This window comes from Coregonus clupeaformis, chromosome 32, assembly GCF_020615455.1.
Source record: "Coregonus clupeaformis isolate EN_2021a chromosome 32, ASM2061545v1, whole genome shotgun sequence".
NCBI classification, from domain to species: Eukaryota; Metazoa; Chordata; class Actinopteri; order Salmoniformes; family Salmonidae; genus Coregonus; species Coregonus clupeaformis.
This window is the reverse complement of record NC_059223.1, coordinates 6,612,712-6,625,755: the sequence shown is the minus strand read 5'-3', so window position 1 is coordinate 6,625,755 and position 13,044 is coordinate 6,612,712. Positions and strand designations below refer to the sequence as shown.

General features: G+C 43.9%; 1 protein-coding gene across 3 annotated transcripts in view; it reads left to right on the top strand.

Annotated features, from left to right (window-relative positions):
- adamts17 (ADAM metallopeptidase with thrombospondin type 1 motif, 17) overlaps positions 1-13,044 on the top strand; it is a 151,854-nt gene that overhangs the window by 25,251 nt on the left and 113,559 nt on the right. For all 3 annotated transcript variants that reach the window (XM_045210026.1, XM_045210024.1, XM_045210025.1), the window contains exons 4-6: positions 2,523-2,680; positions 10,245-10,328; positions 11,409-11,566. In XM_045210026.1, the coding sequence (XP_045065961.1) occupies positions 2,523-2,680; positions 10,245-10,328; positions 11,409-11,566 (400 nt within the window). The remainder of the gene's footprint in view (positions 1-2,522; positions 2,681-10,244; positions 10,329-11,408; positions 11,567-13,044) is intronic.

Here is a 13,044-nt window from a genome sequence, read left to right as displayed (position 1 = left end):
GGTCAAAAGTAGTGCACTATATACGTTTTATAGGGTGCCATTTGGGACACTTGCATGTGACATCCCCTTCCACCATTGTGATCCATGGTAACAGGTACTTGTTATAAGCATGTATGAGCCTTTATAATGCCTTATATGGCTTGTAATCTGTGCTACAATTTTTCAACGGACTGATTTTTTTTTTTAAGGAGCATGATCATTATGAGATGATAGTAAGACTTTATAAGAAGACCATCCATGCTCTATAATGCATTATAACCACATCGTAATGCATTATAACCACATCATAATGCATTATAACCACATCATAATGTATTATAACCACATCGTAATGCATTGACCACATCATAGTGCATTATAACTACATCATAATGTATTGACCACATCATAATGCATTAACCACATCATGATGCATTATAACCACATCATAATGTCTATATGAACATCATTAGTCTCCCGAGTGGCGCAGTGGTCTAAGGCGCTGCATCGCAGTGCTAGCTGTGCCACTAGAGATCCTGGTTCGAATCCAGGCTCTGTCGTAGCCGGCCACGACCGGGAGACCCATGGGGCGGCGTACAATTTGCCGGCAGGGATGTAGCTCAGTTGGTAGAGCATGGCGTTTGCAACGCCAGGGTTGTGGGTTCGATTCCCACGGGGGGCCAGTATAAAAAAATAAAATTAAATGTAAGTCGCTCTGGATAAGAGCGTCTGCTAAATGACTAAAAAATTGTAAAAAATTTAAAAAATAATGCATTGACCACATCATGATGCATTATAACCACATCATATAATGCATTAACCACATCATAATGCATTATGACGGTTGGCTTTAAGATAGTGTTACCCAATCTGTTGTTACTAAGGTCTCTCACACAGTTTTGCTTGAGGTGGTGCTACAGCACTAAGGCTTTAGTTAACCATGCATCTCTGACGAGAACCGAAGTTAGTGTATGCAACGAGTCCTCCTTAAAGGGGAAGTTCAGTCTTTTACAATTTAACATACCCATAGATTGTTTAAGAATATATCTTATAAATGTTTTATAAGCTTAGTTCAACTGTTGTACCCCATCACAACCCAAAATATAAGCTTGTTTTACTCAATTGTTTGAAAACAATGTAATTGTAAACAAATACTGTATAGCCTCAAAACATAGGAAAAACAATAATTTTTATCTCATGGATGGTCAGTCCTTGCATCCATACCTCTGTCTATGAACTTGACAGTGGTTACATTTCTCCAGCCCCATCCCTCAGCTGTTTTACCAAATCAGTGACGGGTTGACCACTTTCTTGTTGTTTGAACTGCAGATTGCCCCTTTAATGTGTTCCATTAAGTCCTGTTGTCGCTGCGGTGGTTTGACCATTGTTTATTCCACCATTCTTATGTAAACTAGCTGTTCCTTTTCTTTCCAATGGAAGACATTAGAGATCCCATTGAGTCTGGAACGACTTAGCGAATGGGCCAGCCCCTGCCTTGTTCTCATAACACTGGTTAGAGTACTGAAGCTATTTCATTTGGGATGGTTAGGACTACTAGAAGTTATGGTCATAGAGTATGTGATGGTGGTGGTATCTTGTAGAGGACTGGAGGAAGTTAAAGCACAGGGAGAGTAGAAGTAGAGAGGTGTGTTTGTGTGAGAGAGAGAAACTTCATGGCACCTCATTATTTTATCTGCCCATCTCTTTATCTGTCTGTTGTCCATCGGTACTTAAAGGGTTAGTTCACCCAAATCACCCAATTATTAAAGGTGTTTCTTTATGTGTTTCCAGTCATGGAGAGACGCGCTTCACACTGGTTTTGTTTACCTTGCTATTGTAACCAACCTCTAACTTATTAAGCATTTTCTAACCCAAAACTAACAGACGTCATGCCCAAATCAAAGTATCTATAAGGGATTCTTTAGCTCAACGACTGCATAATGGAATGTCTAGCTGCCGTTGTCTCTGTTCTTGTCCCTGTCAGCTTGGCTTGTTAAGATGCAGTAAACCTAGCCTGGTACCACATATGTTGTGTTGTTTTGTTAAGATGCAGTAAACCTAGCCTGGTACCACATATGTTGTGTTGTTTTGTTAAGATGCAGTAAGCCTAGCCTGGTACCACATCTGTTGTGTTGTCTTGTTAAGATGCAGTAGACGTAGCCTGGTACCACATCTGTTGTGTTGTCTTGTTAAGATGCAGTAAACCTAGCCTGGTACCACATATGTTGTGTTGTTTTGTTAAGATGCAGTAAGCCTAGCCTGGTACCACATATGTTGTGTTGTCTTGTTAAGATGCAGTAGACCTAGCCTGGTACCACATCTGTTGTGTTGTCTTGTTAAGATGCAGTAAACCTAGCCTGGTACCACATCTGTTGTGTTGTCTTGTTAAGATGCAGTAGACCTAGCCTGGTCCCACATCTGTTTGTGCTGTCTTGCAAACTCCTAGTGGTTTGGTGTGATCTGGAACCAGGCTAACCATTTTCCACTATGTTGGAACAGCAATGAATAATCAATCATCTATGTGTCTCTGTCCCCTGTGCTAGTGAGGAAGAAGGAGATGGAGGAGGGCCGTGGAAGGAGGAACGCCATCCATCTGAACGGGTTGTATACGGTAGAGACTGTGGTGGTGGCAGACTCAGACATGGTGCAGTACCACGGGGCGGAGGCCGCGCAGAGATTCCTGCTCACCGTCATGAACATGGTAAGGATGCTTGACACGCTCATATGCATGCATACATGAACACACACACACACACATATGCATACACACACGCACACACACACACACACACACACACACATTATGTTCTTCTATCCTCGTGGGGACCTAAAATTAATTTACATTCAAAATCCTATTTTCCCTAACTCTAACCCTTACCATAACCCTAACCCTAACCTTAACCCTAACCCTAACCCTAACCCTAACCCTAACCACTAACCCCTTACCCTTACCCTAACCAGAATTGTAACCCTAACCCTAATTGTAACCCTAACCCCTAAGTTTAAAATAGCCTTTGTCTTCATGGGGACGTGGGAAATGTCCCCACCAGGGAGAATTGTCCTTGTTTTACTATCCTTGTGGGGACTTCTGGGGATTTTAGGTCTGATTAAGCCTTTGAGTTTTAGACACGCTGTTGAGCGGCTCACTACCATGTTTGAAAGGTTAAAGACACGTTAACATGCTCCATTTTGACGATGCCACCTCCCATGTTTCTCTTGGCTTTGTGCTAGCTGGTTTAGCTCCTAGAGACCAGCCAGTACCAGAGAACTGAACTGCTGTTTCTCTATGTCCGTCCGAAATGGCACCCTATTCCCTACATAGTACACTACCTATGGGCCCTGATCAAAAGTAGTGCACTATGTAGGGTGCCATTTGGGACTCAGCCTGTGTTTCTCACCCTACAGTTTCTCATTAAAACTCCCTGAACAGCCAACTGATTCAACCTGCTGCTCACAGGGCAGAGCAGTTAGAGCCCAACAGTGACTTGGGCAGCAGAGCAAGAAACCAGAGGGGGGATAGACAAGAGGAGAGGAGGGAGGGAGGGTAAGAGAGAAGAGGGAGAGAGGGTATGCGAGTGTGGTAGGCAAGAGCCAAGGGGGGGTTGAGAGAGGAGGGAGAGAGGGAGAGGGTAGGCAGGTTGCTCACAGACAGAAATGTTGGAGAGGCAGTCCAACAATGACTTGGGCAGGAGAGCAACAGGCCAGAGGGGGAAAGAGGAGGGAGGGAGACAGAGAGGGAGGGAGACAGAGAGACAGAGAGACAGAGAGAGAGACACAGAGAGAGAGACACAGAGAGAGAGAGAGAGAGAGAGAGAGAGAGAGAGAGAGAGAGAGAGAGAGAGAGAGAGAGAGAGAGAGAGAGAGAGAGAGAGAGAGAGAGAGAGAGAGAGAGAGAGAGAGAGAGAGAGAGAGAGAGAGAGGAAAAGGCATTAGTGAAGGAAGGATGGCGAGAGAGAAGAGAGACAGGAGGAAAGGAGGGAGGGAGAGGAGGGAGAGGGTGATAAGCCAACTGCTTAAACAACGTTCCGAGGCAGAGCTGTTGGAGAGAGATCAACACAGCAGTACAGCCAGCCAAGGTCTGGGCAGGGGAGAGAGGGAGGCAGAACTGTTGGAGAGAGATCAACACAGCAGTACAGCCAGCCAAGGTCTGGGCAGGGGAGAGAGGGAGTCAGAGGAGAGAGGGAGGCAGGGGAGAAAAGAGAGAGAGAGATGGGGGTGGGGGGGGCAGCCTAGTCAGTTTTCATTGGCAGGCATACTCCCTGGTCATACCTTCACAGTACACTGTGGAAATAGCTCCAGGTTAACCATATAAGAAGAAGAATCAGAAAGGGAAACAGCCTCAAAAACAAACAACTAGGGATTTGTATAGAACATATCAAGTGGGGGAAGCACTATAATACACTAGTAGATCTTTGTAGATTGAAGGTGCTTCTTCCAATTAACCCCATAACCAATTAAGGGGTTAATTGGTGAGAACTAGTGAGTTGTGTTTGATAACTAGTGAGTTTGTTGATAACTGGTGAGGTTGTGTATGGCCTGGTAAAAACCCTGAGAAGAACTGGAAATATCCTGGAAAATGATTTCTTGAAAAGAGTCTGGTAACTACAGTCACTGCCAGAACTCCCCTCAGCAGCCTCCTGTGGAATAGGGTGCCATTTGGGATGCTTGGTGTGTTTGGCCAGTCTACTGGGTTGGGAGATAATCCACTTTGTTATTTTACAGTCACAGACACAGTTTTCTATGTAATCTCCTTTTGAAAACATTTTGGAAGATCTTCTGAGCTGAGAGAGACTGATTTGGACTATGTATGTGGGGAAGGAAAAGGGGTTACCTAGTCAGTTGCACAACTGCATTTAACCCAACCCCTCTGAATCAGAGAGGTGCGGGGGGCTGCCTTAATTGACGTCCACGTCATTGGCACCTGTGGAGCAGTTGTTGTTTGGGGGTAACTGTGTTGTTCAAGGGCAGAACGGCAGATATTTCTACCTATCCGGATCAGGGATTCGAACAAGCGACCTTTTCGGTTTCTGGCCCAACACTCTTAACCGTTTTTCGGTCTCAGAAATGTAACATTGTCTCAATATGTAGGCCTATGTATTATTTAAATTATGTTTTATAAGCTTCTGTCATCTATGAACATTTTAATGTGGAGTTTTTGGGTTGAGATTTGGACACAGAATTGTATTATAATTCAGTCGATCTTGTGAAGTAACTCTACCTTGGTGTTTTCAGATCAATGTCAATTAAATCATTATTTTACATGTTTCATAGTCGTTTGTTTACTGGCCGTGGTGGTCATTTTTAGAAAGAAAACAAAGTAGATTTGTGTGTGTGTGTCTTTTCTTGCCAGTTCTGCTCTAGGCTCAACTGCTGCTGCCTTAACTTCATTACCACAGTAGATTACCAGCTTTAGTCAGAGTACAGAGACAGAGAGACAGTGTGCGGGGCACCGGCTAGTTGAGGTAGTTGAAGTAATATGTACATGTGGGTATAGTTAAAGTGACTATGCGTAAATAATTAACAGAGTAGCAGCAGCGTAAAAAGATGAGGTGGGGGGTGGGGTGGGGTGGCAGTGCAAATAGTCCGGGTAGCCATGATTAGCTGTTCAGGAGTCTTATGGCTTGGGGGTAGCAGCTGTTGAGAAGTCTTTTGGACCTAGACTTGGCACTCCGGTACCGCTTGCCGTGCGGTAAAAAGATGGGGTGGGGGGGCAGTGCAAATAGTCCGGGTAGCCATGATTAGCTGTTCAGGAGTCTTATGGCTTGGGGGTAGAAGCTGTTGAGAAGTCTTTTGGACCTATACTTGGCACTCCGGTACCGCTTGCCGTGCGGTAGCAGAGAGAACAGTCTATGACTAGGGTGGCTGGAGTCTTTGACAATTTTGAGGGCCTTCCTCTGACACCGCCTGGTATAGAGGTCCTGGATGGCAGGAAGCTTGGCCCCAGTGATGTACTGGGCCGTACACACTACCCTCTGTAGTGCCTTGAGGTCGGAGGCCAAGCAGTTGCCATACCAGGCGGTGATGCAACCAGTCAGGATGCTCTCGATGGTGCAGCTGTATAATTTTTTGAGGATCTGAGGAACCATGCCAAATCTTTTCAGTCTCCTGAGGGGGAATAGGCTTTGTCGTGCCGTCTTCACGACTGTCTTGGTGTGTTTGGACCATGATAGTTCGTTGGTGATGTGGACACCAAGGAACTTGAAGCTCTCAACCTGTTCCACTACAGCCCCGTCAATGAGAATGGGGCGTGCTCAGTCCTCTTTTTTTTCCTGTAGTCCACAATCATCTCCTTTGTCTTGGTCACATTGAGGGAGATGTTATCCTGGCACCACACGGCCAGGTCTCTGACCTCCTCCCTATAGGCTGTCTCATCGTTGTCGGTGATCAGGCCTACCACTGTTGTGTCGTCGGCAAACTTAATGATGGTGTTGGAGTCGTGCCTGGCCATGCAGTCATGGGTGAACAGAGAGTACAGGAGGGGACTGAGCACGGACCCCTGAGGGGCCCCCGTGTTGAGGATCATTGTGGCAGATGTGTTGTTACCTACCCTTATCACCTGTGGTCATCTTCTATCGAGTAGTGTGGTCGTCTTCTATTGAGTAGTGTGGTTGTCTTCTATCAAGTAGTGTGGTCGTCTTCTATTGAGTAGTGTGGTCGTCTTCTATTGAGTAGTGTGGTGCGTCTTCTATTGAGTAGTGTAGTTGTCTTCTATTGAGTAGTGTGGTCGTCTTCTATTGAGTAGTGTGGTTGTCTTCTATTGAGTAGTGTGGTCGTCTTCTATTGAGTAGTGTGGTTGTCTTCTATTGAGTAGTGTGGTCGTCTTCTATTGAGTAGTGTGGTCGTCTTCTATTGAGTAGTGTGGTCGTCTTCTATCAAGTAGTGTGGTTGTCTTCTCTATTGAGTAGTGTGGTCAGTCTTCTATTGAGTAGTGTGGTTGTCTTCTATTGAGTAGTGTGGTCGTCTTCTATTGAGTAGTGTGGTCGTCTTCTATTGAGTAGTGTGGTTGTCTTCTATTGAGTAGTGTGGTCGTCTTCTATTGAGTAGTGTGGTCGTCTTCTATTGAGTAGTGTGGTCGTCTTCTATCGAGTAGTGTGGTCGTCTTCTATTGAGTAGTGTGGTCAGTCTTCTATCGAGTAGTGTGGTCGGTCTTCTATTGAGTAGTGTGGTCGTCTTCTATTGAGTAGTGTGGTTGTCTTCTATTGAGTAGTGTGGTCGTCTTCTATTGAGTAGTGTGGTTGTCTTCTATTGAGTAGTGTGATCGTCTTCTATCGAGTAGTGTGGTTGTCTTCTATTGAGTAGTGTGGTCGTCTTCTATCGAGTAGTGTGGTTGTCTTCTATTGAGTAGTGTGGTTGTCTTCTATCGAGTAGTGTGGTTGTCTTCTATTGAGTAGTGTGGTTGTCTTCTATCGAGTAGTGTGGTCGTCTTCTATCGAGTAGTGTGGTCGTCTTCTATTGAGTAGTGTGGTTGTCTTCTATTGAGTAGTGTGGTCGTCTTCTATTGAGTAGTGTGGTTGTCTTCTATTGAGTAGTGTGGTCGTCTTCTATCAAGTAGTGTGGTCGTCTTCTATTGAGTAGTGTGGTCGTCTTCTATCGAGTAGTGTGGTCGTCTTCTATCGAGTAGTGTGGTCGTCTTCTATCGAGTAGTGTGGTCGTCTTCTATTGAGTAGTGTGGTCATCTTCTATTGAGTAGTGTGGTCGTCTTCTATTGAGTAGTGTGGTCGTCTTCTATTGAGTAGTGTGGTCGTCTTCTATTGAGTAGTGTGGTCGTCTTCTATCGAGTAGTGTGGTCGTCTTCTATTGAGTAGTGTGGTCGTCTTCTATTGAGTAGTGTGGTCGTCTTCTATTGAGTAGTGTGGTCGTCTTCTATTGAGTAGTGTGGTCGTCTTCTATCGAGTAGTGTGGTCGTCTTCTATTGAGTAGTGTGGTCGTCTTCTATTGAGTAGTGTGGTCGTCTTCTATTGAGTAGTGTGGTCGTCTTCTATCGAGTAGTGTGGTCGTCTTCTATCGAGTAGTGTGGTCGTCTTCTATTGAGTAGTGTGGTCGTCTTCTATCGAGTAGTGTGGTCGTCTTCTATTGTCTTGACTATGATGGATTCCAAGCCCGTTTTCAAATGATTACTTGGGTGATTATTGGCACAAAACCAATGTTTTTTAGCCAGCCCTGGTCAAGCTGCGACCCGCAAGAAATCAGCAACTAACCATCCACCATGTAGGAAACACAGGGGATACAGTTGAAGTCGGAAGTTTACATACACCTTAGCCAAATAGATTTTAACTCAGATTTTCACAATTCCTGACATTTAATCATAGTAATAATTCCTTGTCTTAGGTCAGTTAGGATCACCACTTTATTTGAAGAATGTGAAATGTCAGAATAATAGTAGAGAGAATTATTTATTTCAGCTTTTATTTCATTCATCACATTCCCAGTGGGTCAGAAGTTTACATACACTGAATTAGTATTTGGTAGCATTGCCTTTAAATTGTTTAACTTGGGTCAAACGTTTCGGGTAGCCTTCCACAAGCTTCCCACAATAAGTTGGGTGAATTTTGGCCCATTCCTCCTGACAGAGCTGGTGTAACCGAGTCAGATTTGTAGGCCTCCTTGCTCGCACACGCTTTTTCAGTTCTGCCCACACATTTTCTATAGGACTGAGGTCAGGGCTTTGTGATGGCCACTCCAATACCTTGACTTTGTTGTCCTTAAGCCATTTTGCCACAACTTTGGAAGTATGCTTGGGGTCATTGTCCATTTGGAAGACCCATTTGCGACCAAGCTTTAACTTCCTGACTGATGTCTTGAGATGTTGCTTCAATATATCAACATTATTTTCCTTCCTCATGATGCCATCTATTTTGTGAAGTGCACCAGTCCCTCCTGCAGCAAAGCACCCCCACAGCATGAATCTGCGAACCCCGTTCTTCACGGTTGGGATGGTGTTCTTTGGCTTGCAAGCATCCCCCTTTTTCCTCCAAACATAACGATGGTCATTATGGCCAAACAGTTCTATTTTTGTTTCATCAGACCAGAGGACATTTCTCCAAAAAGTACGATCTTTGTCCTCATGTGCAGTTGCAAACCGTAGTCTGGCTTTTTTATGGCGGTTTTGGAGCAGTAACTTCTTCCTTGCTGAGCGGCCTTTCAGGTTATGTCGATATAGGACTCGTTTTACTGTGGATATAGATACTTTTGTACCTGTTTCCTCCAGCATCTTCACAAGGTCCTTTGCTGTTGTTCTGGGACTGATTTGCACTTTTCGTACCAAAGTACGATCATCTCTAGGAGACAGAACGTGTCTCCTTCCTGAGCGGTATGACGGCTGCGTGGTCCCATGGTGTTTATACTTGCGTACTATTGTTTGTACAGATGAACGTGGTACCTTCAGGCGTTTGGAAATTGCTCCCAAGGATGAACCAGACTTGTGGAGGTCTACAAATATTTTTCTGAGGTCTTGGCTGATTTCTTTTGATTTTCCCATGATGTCAAGCAAAGAGGCACTGAGTTTGAAGGTAGGCCTTGAAATACATCCACAGGTACACCTCCAATTGACTCAAATTATGTCAATTAGCCTATCAGAAGCTTCTAAAGCCATGACATCATTTCCTGGAATTTTCCAAGCTGTTTAAAGGCACAGTCAACTTAGTGTATGTAAACTTCTGACCCACTGGAATTGTGATACAGTGAATTATAAGTGAGCGTTGTGCCAGTAACCGAAAGGTCGCTGGTTCTAATCCCCGAGCCGACTAGGTGAAAAATCTGTCGTTGTGCCCTTGAGCAAGGCACTTAACCCTAATTGCTCCTGTAAGTCGCTCTGGATAAGAGCGTCTGCTAAATGACTAAAATGTAAATGTAATAATCTGTCTGTAAACAATTGTTGGAAAAATGCACAAAGTAGATGTCCAAACCGACTTGCCAAAACTATAGTTTGTTAACAAAAAACTTGCGGAGTGGTTGAAAAACGAGTTTTAATGACTCCAACCTAAGTGTATGTAAACTTCCGACTTCAACTGTACGTCCCAAATGGTACCTTATTCCCTACATAGTGCACTACATTTGACCAGAGCCATATGGGCTACACCACCTTCAACACTCATATCAGCTGTTTAGTTTGGGTGTATCAGTGAAGTACACTAATTAAGTAATTAAGTACACTGAAGTACACTAACAAATGATTGTTAGTAATGTTAATTGTTGATTAATTGTTGATTTAAATGATGATGATGATGATGATGATGATGATAATAATGTGGACGATACTCTTGCAGGTGTACAACATGTTTAACAGCAAGACTCTGGGTGTCAGAATCAACATACGGGTCACCAAGCTGGTCCTGCTCCACAACCGCCCAGTAAGTTCTGACCTCAAACCTTTGACCTTCTTTGACCTTCCATGACCTCTCTTGAACCTTCTGACCCCCACATACTAAGTCATTGAAGATTCAGGGCCCACCCAACTGTTTTTCTACATAGTTTTATCATTGGCCTCAGGACTTGTAATGTATCCTCTGTGTGTATGTGCGTGCATGCGTGCGTGCGTGTGTGTGTGCATGTGTATGTGTGAGAAAGAGAGAGAGTGAGAGAGAGACAGAGAGAGAAAAAGAGAAGGAATGTGTTTGTGCGTGTGTGTGTGTGTGTGAGAGAGTTTCCCACTGTTTTCCCCATCCTAATTGATTTATCTCTCTACTCTAACAGGGCCCCGGAGAGCCAGTCTAAATTGGTGTCAAGTGTGTGTGTGTGTGTGTGTGTGGATCTCGGCAGAGCAGTACTGATAAGAGTCAGTATAATAACGTGTCTGGGTTCAGCATCTTTAAATAGCTATCTCTCCCTAAACTCCCTCAGCACAGCTCCGGGGTGAAGTTTCCCCTAGTTCAGATCTAGGATCAGCTTCCCCTCCCCCAATCCTAAACTTAATCATTAGTGGTGAAAAACAATAATTGACCAGAAATCAGTGTTTAGGGGGAACTTCACCCTACACCCTCAGCAGGGCTTTATACCTCAATAATATTACTGTATATAATGTCCCATTAGGAAAGTCACTACGACCAACCTCTGTGCCAAAACAAAGCTACAGGGTCGATGTCGCCCTTATGCACAGATCTAGGACCAGCTTGGAAAAGGCTCAACCGACCTTCAGACAGCTTTCTTGAGGACACTTCATCCTACTACAAGGGCTTTTGTCCCTTCTCCTCTTTCCACAGGGAGGGAGAGGTCCTGGGAGAGCTCCTATCAATTCTCCTCTATTATTTCTCCTTGTTTATACGCCTTGTCTCCTTCCCACGTCTCCTTCCCGGACCCTGTGTGTGACTCTGTCCTGTTTTCCGACAGGACAGGCTGAAGGTAGGCCACCACGGAGAGGTCTCTGGAGAGATTATGTCCTCATCGCCTTTCCTTATCTCCTTGTCTTGTCTCCTTTCCTGTTTCCTCCACAGGACAGGCTGAAGGTGGGCCACCACGGAGAAAGGTCCCTGGAGAGCTTCTGTCAGTGGCAGTGGGAGGAGTATGGCGGCCCCCGTTACCTAGGCAACAATTACGTGCCTGGGGGCAGGGACGACATTCCACCTGTGGACACGGCCGTGCTCGTCACTAGGTAACTGTCATTGTCACTGTCACGCTTCCAATCACACTGTCACTGTCCAGGACTGGCACTGTTGTCACTGTGTCTCTGATATATAGTCTCTTGCTCTTGCTCCCTACTCTCTCTCTCTCTCTCTCTCTCTCTCTCTCTCGCTCTCTCTCTCCCTGCTCTCTCTCTCAATTTCCCAATTTCAATGTAAGGGGTTTTATTGGCATGGGAAACATATGTTTACTGCCAAAGCAAGTGAAAAAGATAATAAACAAAAGTGAAATAAACAATAAAAAAATTTACAGTAAACATTACACTCACAAAAGTTCCAAATGAATAAAGACATTTCAAATGTCATATAATGTTCAAATAGTTAAAGTACAAAAGGGAAAATAAATCAACATAAATATGGGTTGTTTTTACAATGGTGTTTGTTCTTCACTGGTTGCCCTTTTCTTGTGGCAACAGGTCACAAATCTTGCTGCTGTGATGGAGTTGATCAAAATTGGGTTTGTTTTCAAATTCTTTGTGGGTCTGTGTAATCTGAGGGAAATACAGTGCATTCGGAAAGTTTTCAGACCCCTTCCCTTTTTCCAAATGTTGTTACGTTAAAGCCTTATTCTAAAATGGATTAAATTAAATGTTTTCCTCATCAATCTAGACACAATACCCCATAATGACAGTGCATAAAAAATAAAAAACAGAAATACCTTATTTACATAAGTATTCAGATCCTTTGCTATGAGACTCGAAATTGAGCTCAGGTGCATCCTGTTTCCATTGATCATCCTTGAGATGTTTCTACAACTTGATTGGAGTCCACCTGTGGTAAATTGAATTGATTGGACATGATTTGGAAAGGTACACACCTGTCTATATAAGGTCCCACAGTTGACAGTGCATGTCAGAGCAAAGGACAACCATCTCTGCAGCACTCCACCAATCAGGCCTTTATGGTAGAGTGGCCAGACGGAAGCCACTCCTCTGTAAAAGGCACATGACAGCGCGCTTGGAGTTTGCTCTGTTCTTCTAGTTTGCTCTGTTTTTTAAATTAATTATTTCCAATGTGTCAAGTAATTATCTTTTTGTTTTCTCATTATTTGGTTGTGTGTCTCTCTCCCCCCCCTCTCTCTCTCTCTCTCTCTCTCTCTCTCTCTCTCTGTCTGTCTTTCTGTCTGTCTCTCCATCTCTCTATCTCTCTATCTACAGTGCCGTGAAAAAGTATTTGCCCCCTTTCTGATTTTCTTTATTGTATATTTTATATACTGAATGTTATCAGATCTTCAACCAATACCTAATATTAGATAAAGGGGAAAACTGAGTTTACAAATAATAATAAAAAAATGATATTTTATTTATTTATTTAATTAACAAAGTTAACACCCAATTCCCCTGTGTGAAAAAGTAATTGCCCCCTTACACTCAATAACAGGATGTGCCACCTTTATCTGCAATGACCGCAACTATCTGTCCGTCTGTCCGTCTCTCTTTCTCTCACTTGA